Source organism: Glandiceps talaboti, chromosome 8 (assembly GCF_964340395.1).
Source record: "Glandiceps talaboti chromosome 8, keGlaTala1.1, whole genome shotgun sequence".
NCBI classification, from domain to species: Eukaryota; Metazoa; Hemichordata; class Enteropneusta; family Spengelidae; genus Glandiceps; species Glandiceps talaboti.
Window position 1 is genome coordinate 26115075 of NC_135556.1, and position 20106 is coordinate 26135180.

Genomic DNA, 20106 nt, shown 5'->3' on the forward strand with positions numbered 1-20106 from the left:
CGGTATTTATACTAAATGTACTGAAAGGAATTAATCTACATGAGAAATGAATAAATATAATTTAGCTGCCAAACCCTTCTTGTCATAAAGTGAAACATTCTTGAATTAATCCTTTAATTTACAAAAAAGAAAATGCTTTCCTCACTCAAAACAGGAAAAATTCTTCTGAAAGATAGTCCTAACGTTTTTAAGAATTAATATACATGTATTGAGTACTGTGCTTGGCGTACAACATCTCAATGACTATGACTACCGGTAGTTTGAGCGCCCTCATCTTCCTTGTGTGCTTTCTTACATGAAGTTTCGTTGATGGCAGTAGTAGTTGTTTGCTGCTAGCTTGTATATTATTTAGTGGTCTGGGGTACGTATAGCCGACGCGACACTCCCAAACCACGTCGTACAGCCAGAATCTTTCCGAAAAACAAAATAGTATTGTCATGTTGCCTCAGTAATAGTACACTACAGAACTCTAGTAAAATATTCTTATTTATTACATCTAAATGTTGTTGAATATACATATGTACAGTCCTTGAAAAAATGTTCATATATTAAAAGTAATGATAATTCAAAATAATTATTATCGCACTTCCATGCCGGCACTATAGCTATTGAATCCCTTGCACGAAAGTAATCGTTAATAGTATAAAGGCCCGTGATTGAATGCCCCATCGCAATCAGTGTTCTCGAGATCTCATCACTTTTCTAACCCATTTGGGCAAGCGCCCTCAACATAGTTAACCATATAACTGTTGTTTGCTACAAATACTCTTCAACCACATTTGTTATATATATACAGGGACTTAACATCATAATCCGAGTCAGATTTTTTTTACAGGACTGGCCTCAGCATGTCAATGCAGAGTGTGTATTTTATCTCATCGTTATAAATACTGGGTAAAACAAAGCAGTGTTTTCTCGCCAGTTCAGTTTCCCATCTATACAGAAATATGTAAAAACCCAATATTAACTTTGATTAAATAATTATGCAGATGACATAGCTCATGTGTTGGGTGTTGCTGTCAAATTAAAAATATGTGTCAGAGTTTTCTTATACTTTATATTTTAATAATTTATTAAAGTGGTCATGACGTTCAAAATTGTGACTCCTAACACAACTGAAATGTTTATACTGTTGGCATAAAATTCAAAAATTTTGAAAGAAAATTAAGTAATATTTGTTCTCTGTGAATACCTAAAATGAATCAACTCTACACCTTCAAGAATGTTTGTCTATTCTGTGGATATAGTCATCGCATTCAAAAACAAAACTACCCCCTCACAGGTGACAAGAAAGGAGTAGGTATGCGGGGGAAAGATGAAATTAGACACTGAACTATTTCAGTATATAAAGAATCTTTATTCATAAAGGCAACACAAATCTAATCAATAACCATTGCTTACATCAAAACAAATATGTAGGTAAATAAATTGGAGAGGATAGTAAAAACATATTATCTCTGGATAAAGATAAACACACATACTTTTTAAAAAAAAGAACTGATAAGAAATATATTTACTACAATAATAGACACAAATTATGCATTTACTACACAAGTGTTATTATCTCAAACTTCTTGTAATGCTGTATAGACATATACAGAGAAAGAGAGAGAGAGAGAGAGAGAGAGAGAGAGAGAGAGAGAGAGAGAGACTAATGGACAGAGACACATACACACCAACTGACAGACAGACAGACAGACATACATACATACATACACACACACACACACACATGAATGTATTTTTCAGTCTATGTAAGACACAGTAAATCAAGATTTTATCCAAGCTCTATTCAGACATCAGATCTATTGTTTCATAAATTGATCCTGTATATAAACTAAACAAACAGTAATATTGTGGAAAAATATCACTTGTCTAAAGTTATTTTCATTATTTTTTGAACTTCGTAAAATCTTTAAAAACATGGAAGTTTTGAAAACAAGATAAATCAGTAATGACTAAGTATAAATTTCTTGAAATACAGAAGGTTTAATGGCTTAATACATTAGCTGTCATATTTGGCAGTGACAAATGATAAGAGTCCATTGTTTGACCATATTTGGCAGTGATGGTAAAGTGGGATCCAATCAAATGAGTACTTTATGTTATGTCTTTGACCATATTTGGCAGTGATGGTAAAGTGGGATCCAATCAAATGAGTACTTTATGTTATGTCTTTGACCATATTTGGCAGTGATGGTAAAGTGGGATCCAATCAAATGAGTACTTTATGTTATGTCTTTGACCATATTTGGCAGTGATGGTAGTGAGATCCTATCAAATTAATACTTCTAAATGATGTCTTTGACCATATTTGGCAGTGATGGTAAAGTGAGATCCTATCGAATTAATACTGCTAAATGATCTCTTTGACCATATTTGGCAGTGATGGTAAAATGAGATCCTACCTAATGAGTACTTTAAGTGGTGTCTTTGACCATATTTGGCAGTGATGGTAAAGTGAGATCCTATCAAATGATTAAGTGGTGTCTTTGACCATATTTGGTAGTGATGGTTTGTTACATTGTGTAAAGTATTCTGTCTTTTGGTAATGGTTAACCTGAAGTGTGTGTGGGTACTTGGTAGTGATGATAAGTCAAAATTGACAAAAGGTATTTTTGTCTTTTGGTAAAGGTAAATCGGCAGTGTGTGTGGGTACTAGGTAGTGATAGTAAGTCAAAATTGACATAGACTTTATATAAAGGTATTTTTGTCTTTTGGTAATGGTTAACCTAAAGTGTGTGTGGGTACTTGGCAGTTATGGTAAGTTAAAATTGACATAGACTAAAACAGGTATTTGCTTTTGTAATGGTAAACCTAAAGTCTGTGTAACATGTCATAAACTCTAACAATTATGATATAAAAAACCCTTACTTTAAAAGTCCAATATTTCCACCAATCATATCAAACATGGCAGTGGTGTATAGACTGAAACACAAAACACAGTTGCATAATTCGTACACAAGTTCTCTTCTTCCACTTTTGATTGAGAAACAGACATGTTTTGAACAAATCACTTGTCCTTCATCAGTGTTTAACTGGATCTGAAAGAATGATCCAAATTTGCTGGAGGTGTTGAGTAACTAGAGGTGTGACAAGGTTAGCTTCAATATATGTAAATTCAGGTGTGAAAATACTTCTAACTGTCCACCTTCTGTGATGATGTCACTGTAGATTAATGGAATGTCACACCTCAATTTACATATATTGAAGCTAAACTTGTCAACCTCTGGTTACTCAACACCTCCAGTAAATTTGGATCATTCTGTCAGATCCAGTTAGACACTGGTGAAGGACAAGTGATTTGTACGAAACATCACTGTTTCTCAATCAAAAGTGGAAGAAGTCAATTTGTGTATGAATCTTAGTGCTTCCATGATGAATATACAAAGTATTATAGTTGCATATGTTTGCATATACTTGAAGCTAGAATTATCAAACAACTAGTGGGTAACACAAATTTACACACCAATATGTAAACTCAAATAATACAAATCATTGTAAAATATTACATACTATATGGTTGATGTCAGTTATTCAAATATATTTACACTTAATCATTCATGGACTGTTTTCTTGATTAATTTTGTTCATGCTATAAACACTAACAGGTGATAGTGCATGTATAGTAAACAGCATTCAAAACATTTACCACATACAAGCCAACTTAGTTATAGCATGATAACAATACAATGTGACCAAAAAATCTACATTTCTGAAAAATTTCAGAAATATTCTTGGTACAAAATATAATATCTTCCATGTGATTTTCTTTCTTTCACTTAAAATGCCATGAAAGGAAAGTATTTTTGTCTCAATTAGTGGTGACCAGATCCTTGACTTAATTTACAATGACAGAACATACTAAGAATTGATGGTAACACTATTAACATAAAAAAATCACCATATATAAAGTATATTTGTATTGTCAAGAACAGTATACTATGATAACGTGACAATCTTCTTCTGCTACTTCAACATAGGAGAATCCCACACTGCTGAACTTGTACGTTTGAAGAAACGTGATCTTTTCTGTTTAAACATGACACTGAGATCTGGTGGATCCACAATGTCAAAAAGTTCATCAAAATTTGGTGGGTTCTGTTCTTGGTTTAACAGTTGTGCCATCAGGGGTGCACCTAGTGAACAATAGCAACAAATATGGGTTTAGAAATCCTGCTTTACAAACCAAACAGGACTGTAACATTATCATCTAAGATTGTGAAAATAAAAAGTAATACATGTTGTACATACAAGTCTCCCTTGTCAAACTGAAATCTTAAAGAGTAAGCCGATAGAGACAAAGTGACATGTATCTGGTTATGCTATGATTTCATTTATACAATGATAATAAAAATCTAAACTATATGTATATGACACTTGACTTGGCATGTAGATGTACTTTGATTTAATGGTCTCTGTAAGTTTTTGACATTATATCAACTGATACATTCCAAGTACTTCAACACTTTGTACCAGTTTTTATTTGTGCATCTGCGCTGTCGATCTTGTTTTAATACTGAACTAAACATATATATAATACTCCATCAACTCTTGAACTGATTTGAGACTCATGTTGTAGCAAACTATACAAAGATATGGTGTAGAATGTCAGCTTGTGCATGTAAACAATTAATATGACTTACAAATAGTCATGATTCTAGTGATTCAAATACTCTGACTGGAATGACTTCATCCAATGCACTTGTAATTAGCTCAGCCAGTTTCACATACAGGTACATAGGAAGACATGATTTGACAAGTACATTATATAACATACCTTTAGCCCAGCGTGGGATTTTCTTCCTTGGCATATCTTCATCATCTGTAGAATCATCACTATGTAAATCACTGATACCATAGTCATCCTCTGTTGCAGGCTTGTGTATCCTGAAACAGTTTTAGAGCAAGTGGAGTCAGTAACCATTCACTTGCAGGATGGTGTGGTAAAACTTTGAACACAATCAGGAAGTCACTAACACTCTCAATTGTACTACAGTATAAATGGCTTTGTTTACATGTAAACATACCATCAGATGCTCCTAGTTCCTACGTTTAGAAGGATGTTTTGTTACTTTTGCACATCTATAGGACAATAAATGTGTGGTGAAACATAGGGGTAAACATGTTGTATATTATGGATGTCATAGCAATTTTAGTAGTGTGTTAGTAGGTTAAAGTTCTGGCCCAGCTGTAATTGCCTTTTCCATTTACTAGATATACTACCCATACACTTACAGCCAGAATAAGTTCAGTAGAGTTTCAGGACCCATTTATGTTTACATGAACTTGATGTCTAAGTGTCTTCCTGACTCCAGACTTTGACATACAAGTTAGAGAGCTTTTTTCATGGCATGGCAAAGTATAGTCAACTAGACATTGCAATGGGGAAATTCCACAATTTTAGATTTCTTGTTAAGTATAAATAGTGAAACCTGTATCACTTTGAATTATGAATGTTGGTGTTAACATTATTTTAGATGCATTCTTCATAACTCTTTTGCAGTGTTATTTTAGGCTCTTTAATCCTGTTTTTTGCCAAATTATAGTTTTTTGTGTGCACAAATCCCCCCCACCCAGGAGAAAGAGATTAACTTTGACAAAACTGTAAAAACAATTGGTCTCAGTCACTGCAGCAATTATACTTGATTGAAACAGTTTGGTAGCTGTTGTAAGTAAATGGAAACTTAGTCATATTAACATGAAGAAAATTGTATTATTCTTCAGGAATCAATTTCATTTGTTATAAATCTTACCTTTGTGGTGTTATTTCATAGGTTTCACTTTCCATGGTAATAGTGGTGTTCAGTTTCTTTTGACTAGTGTTGTGAGCTAGTATATTGGCTTTTAACCTTTCACACTCTTTCTGTTCTTTTTCTTTCTCCTTATCTTCTTTCTCCTGTATTACAATAAGGGTATCAGTTACTCATTAAACAGAGTTGAGAAGTGTACTGTAGTATAGGTTAGTGTAGTATGATGTGATGTAGTGTAGTGTAATATAGGCTAGTGTGATGTGATGTGGTGTAGTGTAGTGTGATGTGATGTAGTATACTGCGGTATAGGTTAGTGTGATGTAGTGTAGTATAGGTTAGTGTAGTGTGATGTGATGTAGTGTACTGTAGTATAGGTTAGTGTAGTGTAGTGTGATGTGATGTAGTGCAGTGTAGTATAGGTTAGTGTAGTGTTGTGTGATGTGATGTAGTGTAGTATAAGTTAGTGTAGTGTGATGTGATGTAGGGTAGTGTAGTCTGTGAGATAACTAAACTGCAGACTGAACTTTAGTCAAATTCCTTTACATGTAAGTGAACATTTCTTACCTTTTGTTGTCGCAATCTCTCTTCTTCTTCTTCCCGTGCCTTGCGTTCTTTCTCCAGCTGAAGTCTTCTCTTTTCCTCTTCCTTCCTTCTTCTTTCTTCTTCCTTCTGCCTTTCTCTGCAAATAAAGGCCAGCATATTAAACCAATGAACGCCTATGTATATGTACATGAATACTTGTTCATAAAGCTATATGTACACTAAATCAGCTTATTGTAACTGTCATCAAATCATTAGATTGATTCTGGCCTGTAAGGGCATTTATATCCTTGTGAATTTCTTTATTTCCTACATGTATTTTTCTGCCTTCTTTTTGAACATATCAAATCTCTTAACAAAATCTGGACATAAGAGGAAAACACAACACTGACCACCAGTTGGCAAAAGTGTAGTGGGAAAAATTCAACAGTGGGCAGCTCACCAGAAACTACAAGAGGGAAACCAGTGTATCTGATATGCTAAGGAAGCTTCAATGGCCATTCCTTGAAATTCACAGGGCAGTGCAGACTAATTTTCCTATACAAATCTAAAAATAATCTACCGGTAATTGGTTTTCAAGATGATAAACTCCTAGAATCGTCATAACGTTCTACTAGGGGAAGTGTGCCTGGTTCTTTCCTCATCCCAACCATCACCAAGAAAAACTATTATCACCAATCTCACATTGTGGTCACCTAATCAAATAGATCACGTGTTATGCCTGTATCAGTGACGATAATCCTTTTTGGATGTTTACACAGTATAGAAGTAGAAGTAGAAGTAGAAGAGAGAGAAAACATATCCTGACATGAATACAAAATTCATACACTTCTTGTAAATATTTACCTTTCCTCCTTCTGTCTAATCCTCTCTCTTTCTTTCTCTAATTCCTGTTCTTTCTTCAGTTGAATCTCTCGTTCTCTTTCTCTTTCCAACTCTGCAAGTCTTTCTTCCTGCTTCTTCCTGGCTTCTTCCAATTTCCTGGCCCTTTCTTGCTCTTCAAACTCCTTTTTCCTAAGCAGCATCTCCATGTGTCTCTTTTGTTCCTCCTCCTGAAAGTTACAAACCAGATATTGAAAATTACAAGGTTGAAGACCCTCTTCAGACTAAGATATTGAAACTTACAAGATTGAAGACCCTCTTCAGACTAAGATATTGAAACTTACAAGGTTGAAGACCCTCTTCAGACTAAGATATTGACACTTACAAGGTTGAAAGACCCTCTTCAGACTAAGATATTGACACTTACAAGGTTGAAAGACCCTCTTCAGACTAAGATATTGAAACTTACAAGATTGAAGACCCTCTTCAGACTAAGATATTGAAACTTACAAGATTGAAGACCCTCTTCAGACTAAGATATTGAAACTTACAAGGTTGAAAGACCCTCTTCAGACTAAGATATTGACACTCTTCAGACTAAGATATTGACACTTACAAGGTTGAAGACCCTCTTCAGACTAAGATATTGACACTCTTCAGACTAAGATATTGACACTTACAAGGTTGAAGACCCTCTTCAGACTAAGATATTGACACTTACAAGGTTGAAGACCCTCTTCAGACTAAGATATTGAAACTTACGAGGTTGAAGACCCTCTTCAGACTAAGATATTGACACTCTTCAGACTAAGATATTGAAACTTACAAGGTTGAAGACCCTCTTCAGACTAAGATATTGAAACTTACAAGGTTGAAGACCCTCTTCTGACTAAGATATTGAAACTTACAAGGTTGAAGACCCTCTTCAGACTAAGATATTGAAACTTACAAGATTGAAGACCCTCTTCAGACTAAGATATTGAAACTTACAAGGTTGAAGACCCTCTTCAGACTAAGATATTGAAACTTACAAGGTTGAAGACCCTCTTCAGACTAAGATATTGAAACTTACAAGGTTGAAGACCCTCTTCAGACTAAGATATTGAAACTTACAAGGTTGAAGACCCTCTTCAGACTAAGATATTGAAACTTACAAGGTTGAAGACCCTCTTCAGACTAAGATTAACATGTTGGAATGGAAAACAGTTGTCTGACAAAGCTATAGACAAAGTTTCTGTAGAACAGTATAATAATCTTATCTACCCCCTTATGTTAAGATAACAGCAATGAATATGGAAACCTGGGATTGAATCATGGTTCTTTAACATAGTATGAAGGACAAAGCAATATAATTTGATCAATACCAGTTACTTTTTCACATATTTCTTTTAAGTTTGTGTACACATAACTATATAATTCTCAGACTCCAGTATTTGTGTTCATTAAAGCTATAAAATACTTGGGCCATTATTCACTTTATCGCTCTATAATAAAGCCCCTGGTGTCATGTGTATATTCCTTGGCTGAATGACGAAAACTACCGGGGAATAATATCTCTAATTGTGAAATGTAACTATGTTTAAATTGCCTACCTGTTCAATTAACTTCATTAATCTTACTTCTTCTTCCTGTTTCCTTCTTGCTTCTGCCTCCGCCTTCTTTTTGTTGAAGAGCTTCTTCTTCATTAAATCTTCTTTCTTTTTCTCTTCCTTGGCTTTCTCTGTCAGTGCTTGTTTTTGTTCATACTTTTCTTCCAACTGTTGAACTTTTTCTCTACGTTGTTGTTGGCGCTTCTCTCTGGCTTCAGCTGCTCGTTTAACACGTTCTTCACGTTTCCTGTTTTTTATTGAGGAATAGGAAGCTTGAATCTCATACTTCTATAAATCATCATGCAATTACTTTAGATGTGTTAAACAAAGAACTTGAATTGATGCATTCATGTCTCTGTATTCAGTTGAGGCCATGTACTTGCATCACACAAAAAAATCACAGATGGCACAATAGGATTGTACATGTCCCCACTTTTTAACAGCCTTATGGGTCATTAGTACATGCTAATTTGAAACAATGATAGAATACTGAAATGTCTTTATACCGATACAGACAATAATGGTTGTCATGCTGTTCACTTCTATATAGCCATTTTCGTGTACATATTTCCTATGTATATGTAAGTGGTACATAGAAATCTGTAGCATGGAAATAACCAGAAACACAAACATCCATTTTAAAAAAAAACAAGACACACAAATATTCATCTTGAATCCAGAAACACAAACATTCATCTTAAATATTTCCTTTTCTCTTTTCAATGTACATTATCTGTAGAGAAAATATAGTCTTGCTTGGCCTATAGTATATGGTACAGTAAATTCAAACAACATCTTGAATTATGATTGTTAATATTCTTTCTGCTTATCTCCATTTGAAGACATGGTGATAAATAACCACTACAGTGGCCATTACAGTGATTTGTAACAATGGATTCTATTGGCTGCATCCACATTATGTAAAGTGCCGGTGAGCATCATTGATGGATACTAGGTGTGTGCAAATCTATGTGTCCAAAATAGCTGTTGTTATTACCAGTTACTCATATAAAATAAGCTTTCTGAATGGTCAGCACATGTACATGTAAGTTGCAGATAATGGTAATTTTCTATAACTTGGGTGTCTACATACTTGAAAATCAGCTCAGTAACTTCAAGTTCAAGGGTTTAGAGTGATGTAAACAGAATGGCACACCTTTCACACTTCATGTTGAACAGAGACATACAGATATTCATAACAAAAGACAGATATAGATATAGACATACCGTCTCTGTTCTTCCAGCCGTTCCTTTCTCTCTATCTCCCTCTTTCGGCGCACCTCCTCATCTTTCTTTTCTTTTTTCTCAATGTGTTGTTTGATTTCTAGTTGCCGTTCCTGTATCGAACAATAATTTCTTTTAGATTTTGAACAAAAAATGATCAAAACAAGTGATGTGCAACATGTTGATAACACACTCCAAACAAATGACAGGTAAGATGTTGATATAACTGACTCTACTTGCAGAGATCATCTTCAATATCTAAAGTACATGCAATGGTCTGTGCACAACAAGACTGAATTTAACTGGGCAACAAAGGCAAGACTGATTTCATATTAGCTGATTCAGTTGGTACCAAGTCGGTCAGAAAAGTTGCACCTCTGCATCATGAAATTTCTTTAGAAATTCCATACCCATTTGGTTCATGACTAAATTTTTTTTTAAATTATTTTTTTTTTTTTTTTTTTTTAAATTATTTTTTTATTTTCCAAACTAAATTACATAATTTTATTTCGTTCATTTCTAGAGAAGTTACAAGATGCAGACATGGTGAAAATTACTTTGTGACTTACTAACATCAAATAATGCATTTATAACAAAATCAGCCTAACCTCTAGTATGTAGTGAAAGTTCCTCATGAAGATTTTCACACGGACAGACAGACAGACAGACAGACAGACAGACAGAGACAGACAGACAGAGAGAGACAGACAGACAGACGAGACAGACAGACAAGACAAACAGACACAGACAGACAGAGAGACAGACAAGACAAACAGACACAGACACACTAAACTACATGATAAAAGATAACATTTAAGATATGCAAATCTTCAGACACATAAAGCTTCGTCCTGCTTACCAAAAGGTACCCCTAGGCATGTATTTTAATTGCACTGCATTGCATCATTATCTTAAAATTAGGAGTTTAGTTTAAAGAGAAGCCATTACAACATACCTTGATAGATTTAGATTTGATTGGAGTATTTCTCATGATAAATGAAGTTATGACACCATTCGCATTTGCAGCATAGTTACCGCTGTCTTTACGCTTGTTTTGTAGTGCATTCAAGAATGAAGGAACAGGTTTGTGTCTCTGTACAGCCAATGACACAAAAGAGAAAAGGGTTCTTTGTTACTTTCATTATATCGATGTGTGCCATTTATATTAGTTAGTAGCAATTAGCCATGAAACCATCATACCAAATACACACACAATGATCAGTATTTCAAAAGGTTTTCTATTGTATTTACAATCTCTAATTGACAAAATGACATGCAGTCTGTAGTACTGCAGGGATGTAGCTAGTTTTAAAAATAGCAGGTAAATGCAAAAAGTTAGCAGTATTTTTCTCAGAACAAGACTCATAAATATGCAGATGACGGAACTCTACTGGTCAAAATAAAGAAAAGTAGCTGGTGAAACAGTGCAGAGTAGTCGGTTGTTTTTGCAGGCTACCAATAATTATCTACATCCCAGAGTACTTGTACACCAGTCTAACTTCTATACATTACAAATTGACAAGATATTTTGCATTGTATTGTTGGCTATATTTTACCAGCAAGTTATGTCTTGATATTATGATGGCAATGTATATATCAACAACAGATTGGATAAGTCTTTTTTCTTTGTGACTTAGTAATACATACAATGACATATTTCAAATATGCATTTTGAAAAGAACGCTGATTCAAGAATGTTTTCCACAGATCAGAAGTATAGGAAGATGTGAGACCTGGACTGAAATAAGATTTGGCAGAACAAATCGTTTACCACGGGAATGGGAAATCAAAGTTACAAGATCTTTTGACAATAGCCCATTCTGGTACACCCCTGACAATGTTGACGAGATGTTAGCAAAAATTTGGGACTTGCTTCCAAGAAATTTTTTGACTCTCAGTCTGTGAGTAGAATTTTATTCCTAAGTATTTCGTACTTGTTTGCTGTCATTGTAACACTTTCAAAGGCTAGCGACTACAGCATCATACAGTATGCTACTTACCAGACGGGTACCTCCAGTACTAGTTGGGGAAGGAGTACTTTCAACATTACTACTTCCACTAGTATGATAATCACTGTTACTAGATCCAAAGCCAGCATGTTTGACTGGAGTTCTGAAACAAAACACATTCACATAATTGTTAGATACTATGTATCTGCCCTGTTTTAATTTGTGATTGTCTCTTGACTTATTGAACTGCATTTATTCTATTCTTTCTTATTGTGTAATGTGTCCCCTCTTTAAAGTATTTGCTTGTCTGATTTTTATCTACTGTTGTACATATTGTAGGACAATGAAGATGTATTGTATTGTATTGTATTGTATTGTATTGTATTGTATTGTATTGTATTGTATTGAGATGCAATTCCCACATGTGTTGATTATATTCTTATGTATTGATGTCTGACTGTAAGTGGAAGCTGGATAAGTTTCTACAACTTCTCTAACATTTGGTGAATCATGTGTTAACACCAAACAATATTTTCAATAAATTACTTCCTGATGTCATTTTGGTAGAATAAACAACAGATACAAAATTATTTCAGTTTCTTAGCACTGATTGTAAGACAGCTAATCCTTAAACCTTCCTTGCATTGTAATCCTTTACTTACTTAAAATTTGCAGGTTTGTCTTCATAACCTGAGTCCAACTTTCGATGTTTTGGAGGTGTTGCCTCATCATCACCTTGTACGTCTTCAGTTTGATGCTCCGTGCTCTCTCCTTCTGATGGTGTCTGATGAGGAGCTGGTGGCGTTTCTTCTGTTTCCATAGCAACGTCAGATGGGGCACTATCTTCTGAAAGTTCAAGTTGTAGTAGAGATATCATTAAAACATGAGTCGACAAACACATGGAAAGTCATCAATAAAAAGATACAGCTTAAAGATATATGGTTGTAGTCAATGCTTTTAAAAACACTTCCCAATCATAATTCTCTACAATGGTGGTGTACATTTCAACACATGCACAAATTATCCTGAAAATACCAAAATGGAAATTCCAATGATGCACAGGATGGATGACAAATGAAAGCTTTCAGAAATTACATCTATTTGAAATTCAAAGGAAGCTAGTACTGCATGTATTAATGGTGTAAAATTTCCAATGATCTGATCCAGTGTTTTCATTATGGGTAATACTAATAAGTAGATAAAATCTTGCAGAGTTCCCCAAGGTTTATTACCAAGAAATCAGGTACGGAAATCCATACAACCTTTACAAGACATCCCTCCCTCCTATTCTATGTTACTGAGGTTTCAAAACAAAAACAAAAATACTATGACCGTACCTTGCACTTCTTGTTCTTTGGTCTGTGCAGCAGGCTCCAAACTGTCTTCAAACAGTTCCATGGTATCGTTTGACTGGCACACAGCAACTTCTACTTTCTCAGGATCTGATTGACGAGAAGTTCTCTTTGGACTACTTTCATCATCAGCCTACAAAGAAGGAATATATATTTATATGTATGTAATGACAGTCATGCTGTATATGTGAAAGTTTCTATCACAAAGTGTAGGTCCACTTTGCTGTAATATCATATATTTTACATTGTGCTTTCCAACTACATTTTGTATTTGTTCAAAGTGCTATACAGCACACCCCTAATCCTGCCACAGCCATTATCTTTTACATGTGTTTGAACTGAAGAAGGATATGTACAGTCACTTCCTGATATACCTCCCTGGAGAGTATACATATTTATGATTCTTTTTGATCTGCATGTTCTGTTCAGTATTTTTGTTGAGGGGGTAAGTACCGTACATGTGGTTCCCTAGTTGTTGAATGGGTATCTGATCAAAAATATACACAGCATAGAAATCTATGCAAGTTTGACCAATTTTCCACAAACCTTAGCAGCATCAAACCAGCAATGGTGAGATTACAAGCCTGCCACTCCAATCATTCACAAATCCACACATGCATACATAATGAATCGAGATCCAAATAAATACTACTGGGGTAACTGTCAAATAACCAACAGGCAATCCATACTGAGCATGCTCAGAAAAAGATTTTACCTCATGAGCGTTATCTGTCTTAGAGACTGGTTTTTCTTCATTCACTGCTGAAATCTTGCTTCTCCTGGGTTTAATACTACTCCTCTTTGATCTTGTGCTACGTCTGCTGGCCACACTAGATCTTTTGCTTAGTTTCTTTCCTTTTCTCTGTTTGGTTCTAGTAAACAAATAATGTTCATATCTTCTAAAATCCTCTTTGCAAAATTCAGCAAAAAAACAAGTTTGACTTGATGATGGTGCTATTTCGAGAGCTTCAGGCAAAAGAGACTTACAGTTTCATTTTTGTATCACTAATAATGTATATTCATACTGCATACATGTACTGCTTTTCATACTTTTCAACTAATTTTTTTTCAACAAAGTTCAAAGAAGGTTACCAGAGAAAAAAGCTTCATTTGGCAGTGTTACAACAAATGACACCCTTGTTACAAAGTCGAGTTGCAGTTGCACTTGTAAATGTTTGCTTGTCACTGGTTGTACTACCATCAAGTGGGAAACAGGCTGATACCTGAGGTCCTCCAAGTGGTGTAGTACAGTAAGGGATGATCACACAATGTCACAGAAGCTCAATGAATGAACATTATTCGCTTTGGACAAAACCGCCTCCCCTCCCCCTGAACGAACGTTCACAAGCGCGACATCTCACATTTATATATGATGTAAACCATGATGAAAATTGTTTTTCTCACACCACGATGATCGATGCAATGTAAAAACATGATGCATGAAGTTCCAACCTTGTGATCCTTTTCACTTAGATGATAGCAAACGGAAACTCTGCACTGTATCTCACATTATAAGTAAATTTGTTATCAACTTATCAAGATCTCAGTAGCAAATACAAAAGCTGTTTACCACTGAACTTTGAAGGTATGAGAGCTTGCGAAATTTGGTTAGAAGCACGAAAATGAAGTTCAGCAATTGCATTGATGCCAGACCCCCTCCCCCATACAAACTAAATTCGCTTATTGAGCTTGTGTCACATTGTGCAATCATCCTAAGACAACAACAACTGACCAATTGACCACTGACAACAAAATAATTAACAAACTATGGTTTCACAGCTTTGGAATGTGGACACAATTCTCCACGGAAATAATAAGAGCAAAACTTGAAAGAAACCCTACAGAACATGATACAAACTATAAGTATTACTAATGTGAATTTGGGTATATATACGTGTGCAGCCCATACATAGAATTAACGGAAGCTGGAAATATGGTACCACATCTCCTACTAATACTATTGTAGTGCTATGGGCATCACATGCATAGTCAGATTCGCAATTGGTGTATCGAACGCTTGCTGCATGAGGCAGTCAGCTTTGAGTACACTGTATACTGTACCTTATAGCTCTGTTTGGACGTCGTTTTGGTTCCCCATCCTCATCACATTCATCAGATTTTGAAGAGACAGATTTTACAGCTCTAGATCGCTGTCTCCTTGGTGCTTCTTTCATCTCACTATTTTCTTCCATGGTTTTAGACTGGCATTCGGTTGGTGGTTCAACCATCAGACTATCTTCATCCATAGTATTATTTGATCTCTGTCTTTTTGGTGGCTTTACCATCAGACTATCATCTTCCATATCATTGACGGCATTTTCTTCCAGACTGTCTTCATATTTATCTTCCTCATTTTCCCTGGAATCTTGCTGAGAAGCCTCGACACTGTTACTTCCATCATTTGATTCTGAGCTGGTGCCAGATTTTGGCACCAACTTGTCACTGACTTCATCTTGAGATGACACACCAGCAGATTCTTCTTCCTGAGAACTAGCAATGACTTCATCCTGGGAGGAAGCAATACAAACCTCTCCTTCAGATGGACTGGTCTTTGATTTTTCTGGTGAGGTGTTTCCATTTACAGAATCTGCAGACGACATATTCTCATCACTGTCACTCACTTTAATAACTTTTGATGAACTGTTGACAACTTCTTCTTTTTGCTCAACCTTTGAAATCTGATCCTCGGCACTAGGTATTAGTGGGAAAAATTTGGAGGCTTGATTGTGCTCTTGGGTTTGTGAGTCTGTGCTTTCAATCAGAGTTCTGTTTACATTTGACAAGCGGAAGCGTTTCGGTGAGGAAAGTTCATCTTCAGAAGAACTAGCTACAATCAGCTCTTCATGTTTATGTATCAACTGCTTCACCTTATGAGACTGAATCACTTGCCTGAGTTCAACTTTAGGTGTCCATTTGGACTTGATCTCTGGATCGACTTTACCATCTGCTTCACAATCATTTTTTACATTGACACTGTTGTCATCTGTACTAGATTTGGTAGTATTTCTGGTGCTTCGAGTAGATCCAAGTCTACTTCTTTGCATCCCTGTCCTAGAAGCTGTGCGTGTTACCCTTGTCATCTTAGGTGGTGTATTGATTTGATTAATTTGTGCTTTAACACGGATATTGGCTGCTTTTGATGCTCCTCTTGTGGGTCTTTTCCTTTTTTCTGGAGATGCCACAGTCTCAACGACAGTTTCTTTATTTTGTTCCTTAATTTCCCCTTCTCCTATTCTGTTATCCACTGTTGGAACACTCTGCTCTGTATTTCCGCTAGTATTTTCTTCTAATGAAACCTCTGGGCCCCATTTTACATCTCCGGCTTTTTTCTTTCTACCCCCTGATTTCTTTTTAGCTTTATTTTTGTCTTGCTGTTCAAATAACTCATCTTCTATCACTGCTGGTAGTACAGATCTCCGAACACTGCTTCGTCTACAGGATTTACTTCTTTACATGCAAAGATAAAAAATAAAGACTTAGAACAACACACAACAGTGTTTTTGTTAACTTACAGCAGTTTGAATTTCCCGCATATGCATACATTACCCATAATCCCCTTTATATAGTGGACATCTGCCTTTAAGGGTGGTAAGCAGGTAAAATCTACCTGTGTGCCTGTCATTTTTTGCCAGGGTTCTCCCACCAAAATCAAGGTTTAATATGTGGGGAAACTATGCCAGTTTTACCAGATTTTATCCTCTCTATCACCAGGGTTCCCAGTGCTTAACAAAACCACTGGACAAATATGTACTTATAGTAAATTTCAATGTTTTTAAAAAATGTATCATAATTTAATCTTAGAATGAATGTTCATAGACTCTGGGTTCATACTTAGTAATGAAATATCTACTTACAGAGTCAAAATATTTCTTGGAACCAAGTCCTAAATTTTCGCTGACATCTTGTCAGCATCAATGACCAGGGGTGTATTACAAGTGTGTGACAATAACCCATTGTAGTACACCCCTGACAATTTTGATGAGACATCAGCAAAAATTTGGGATTTGCTACCAGGAATTATTTTGACTGTACATACATACATACAATAACATTGTCTATAACTGAATAAATTTCACTTTTGAAAATCAGTCGCAAAGACAAATTGCCAAATTTTGGAATTAATAAAGTTTGATATTGATATCGAATATTAAAAAAGTTGTCTGCATACTTTCTCCTTTTGCTTGGTGGTTCTGTGTTTTCTTCAGTGTCTTGTTGTACACTACGTCTTCCCCTTAATCTTCTTCTTTTGTTTTTAACAGAAGGTGTCTTTGGTAGCAACTCTGGTTCATTATTCCTGCATGAAATCAAGAAAAGAGTGATTTACCCGAGTTAGCTTTCAGGATGTCATAATTATTAAATACCACACATCGAGTCTCAGCTAGATGGGAAAAAAAAACATTCAAGTTTGGGGATATAAAATATTGTACATAATAACAAATGTATGAATGATACTGTGATTACTTGATTATTCAGTGCGCATACATAATAGTCTTGGTATTAGCTCTGCAGTGCAACCCTGACCATGTCAGTGCACAATGTACATGTATCTGTAAACTGTATGTAAAGACAGCATGCATTCAAGTGTTTCATGTACATCGCACAAACATGGTTATTTTTGTGTAAGATTGCTGTTTTGGTTAAACATATACACAAAGTAAAAATGACAGAATCTCATTATGTGCAAGTGTCAGTTGGGTATGTACGCTGGGTATTTTGTATCTTTGAGTTTGTGATGTTTTCTGTTGCACTGTCACTCACTTTGCCTGTGAGTATGATCGCAAAGAACACAACCACTAATAAAGCACACTGACACTCAAGTGTCATGGAGTTACCGGTATACATCTATTATAGTATTTAAAACAGTGACACAGACTTGCATTTCACTTACCTTTCAGGTTCCTCAGATTTAAGACATATACACAATGTATACATGTAGATCAGTGGCAATACCCCCCCCCACACACACACACACACACACACACACACACAAACCAGCAGGCACAAATGTAGCTGCAATAATTGTAGCGTCTTGTTGCGGTTTTGTGGGTTTTTTCGTCTGTTTTGGTGACTTTTTAAGTTTTTGTGTTTAACCCGCACCTAACGCTACAATTCCTAGTGCACGAATTCCAATCAGCTGGTGCGATGCGGATCTGCATCGCACGTATCAATCCCTATTTTCGCCAAAATATCGACCTACCTACGGAAAATCTGACATTTCCTGGTTAGGTGCGGGTTAAACACAAAAACTTAAAAAGTCACCAAAACAGACGAAAAAACCCACAAAACCGCAACAAGACGCTACAATTATTGCAGCTAGCACAAATGTAATGTATACACAACCTAGTCAAGGAACAGCACACAACTTTCAGGAAAATGCACTGAGTCAATTTCTCCTCCCCAACGGCACCCCCACAAACACTTCAACAAGTGAAGGGAACTTGGAGACAATGATCTGTAGGAAAGCAATGCTAGTAATTAATCACAAAATAAGATCACTTATTCCTACCTGCTAAAGGATTCCTTTGCTACAATAAGGATTTCTTCCAACCATTTCATATGATCATTTTCAAAGTTATGCAAGAACTCGTTAATCTTCTTGGATGCCAAGTTATGAAGAGTATAACCTGGGTCACCAGAAATACTGATGTGCTCATTGGGAGGCATTATTGTATCTGTCAGTATACACAAATACAGAAAGAATGAATGAAAGTGGTGAAATCGGTAGGAAATATTCAAAATGTGACGTGACACTTCATAATAATTTGCCACACTTTGCATAACTTATCTTACATTGTAAAGTGGTCAATAATGTAGGGTTTGTAAAGCGAATATATGATACGAATAAATCAATTTTAATTTTTTAGTGTTGTCTGGTTCTCGTTGGTGGCGTGCAGCCATGTAGAAACTGCTGCCACAGCCAGGTTCAGTTCAGTTCAATGCACTTGATGCTGATTTGGTGAAAATAAACTGTTGCTGTAACACAATACACTATCGAATTGTACATTCCTTGCCCCTTATGAAACAGTGTGTCGCAATTTCTTTACTGCATGTGACTTTATTTACCCTAGAAAACACGTTATAAATATTGTAATCATGTACAGTAATAATGGCCGATTTTCATATCGTAGGAAAATACATGACCGCTACTACTATTAGTACTACACATGCATAAATTTCACCCACCTCCGATATTCTTATCCTCCTTACACAGTAAACACCAAATATAAGTCCTATACCGTCTGCCAAATAAACAATTCTTTTACAGATCCAAAAGTGAAACGGTATATCAAACGAAAGGGGCACAACAAGACTTCACAATGGTTCCGAGTACACACGTTCAAATTTGGTGTCATCAGTTTGACCAATCACCGTTCAGATAATCAATGACGTCATTTTGGGGTTCGCTCGATTGTGCGCCATCTACAGGCCATTTTACGTATGGCCGAAACGGTGGCGTGAAATTAAAATCCACCCTTTTGACCAAATTTCCTACAACCATGGAAGTATAACATACATGTAACTACGGGTGCATTGAGTTTTACATGTAATAATGATATTTTGAAGACAAATGGGGTTGCTGTAGGGGAAGTTGCCATGGTTTTTACGACATGTAGATCGAAGTTATGGTTATACCCCATTTACGGCTACGGATGATTTCTGGGTGTGGGCTACAGGATTTTCGAAAAAAATTGTCAAAGGAAAAAAGTAGGGGAAAATTTTGCTGACCAACTCAAAACAGAAAAAAAAAACTATTGTGCTGTAAGTGCGGAAACTAGCTACAAATGTCAAATTCCAAGGTGCTGCGCCTCTGGCATATGACGGTAGTTGTCCACAGTCTATATGTTGGAAAATGACGAAAAAGAAACCACCATCATCA

General features: G+C 35.7%; 1 protein-coding gene across 1 annotated transcript; it reads right to left on the reverse strand.

Moving 5' to 3' along the window:
- Nucleotides 1-3969: 3969 nt before the first annotated feature.
- On the reverse strand, nucleotides 3970-18893 carry LOC144439432 (uncharacterized). The gene is made up of 16 exons (XM_078128721.1): nucleotides 18736-18893; nucleotides 17398-17523; nucleotides 15463-16676; nucleotides 15291-15369; nucleotides 13945-14101; nucleotides 13215-13362; nucleotides 12540-12723; nucleotides 11929-12040; nucleotides 10884-11021; nucleotides 9932-10041; nucleotides 8708-8951; nucleotides 7140-7345; nucleotides 6318-6432; nucleotides 5757-5899; nucleotides 4781-4890; nucleotides 3970-4139 (listed from the first exon to the last, which is right to left on the reverse strand). The coding sequence occupies exons 1-16, from the start codon at nucleotides 18891-18893 to the stop codon at nucleotides 3970-3972; spliced, it is 3414 nt and encodes a 1137-aa protein (XP_077984847.1).
- Nucleotides 18894-20106: the final 1213 nt, after the last annotated feature.

Bases quoted from the DNA above. Each gene is read 5' to 3' on its own strand.
- LOC144439432 (XM_078128721.1), bottom strand. From the start codon at position 18,893: ATGCCTCCCAATGAGCACATCAGTATTTCTGGTGACCCAGGTTATACT. The intron at 16,677-17,397 runs GTATGCAGACAA...TTGCATGTAAAG, and splicing joins CCACCAAGCAAAAGGAGAAA to AAGTAAATCCTGTAGACGAA. The intron at 15,370-15,462 runs GTCTGATGGTTG...AGCGATCTAGAG, and splicing joins TAATACTATGGATGAAGATA to CTGTAAAATCTGTCTCTTCA.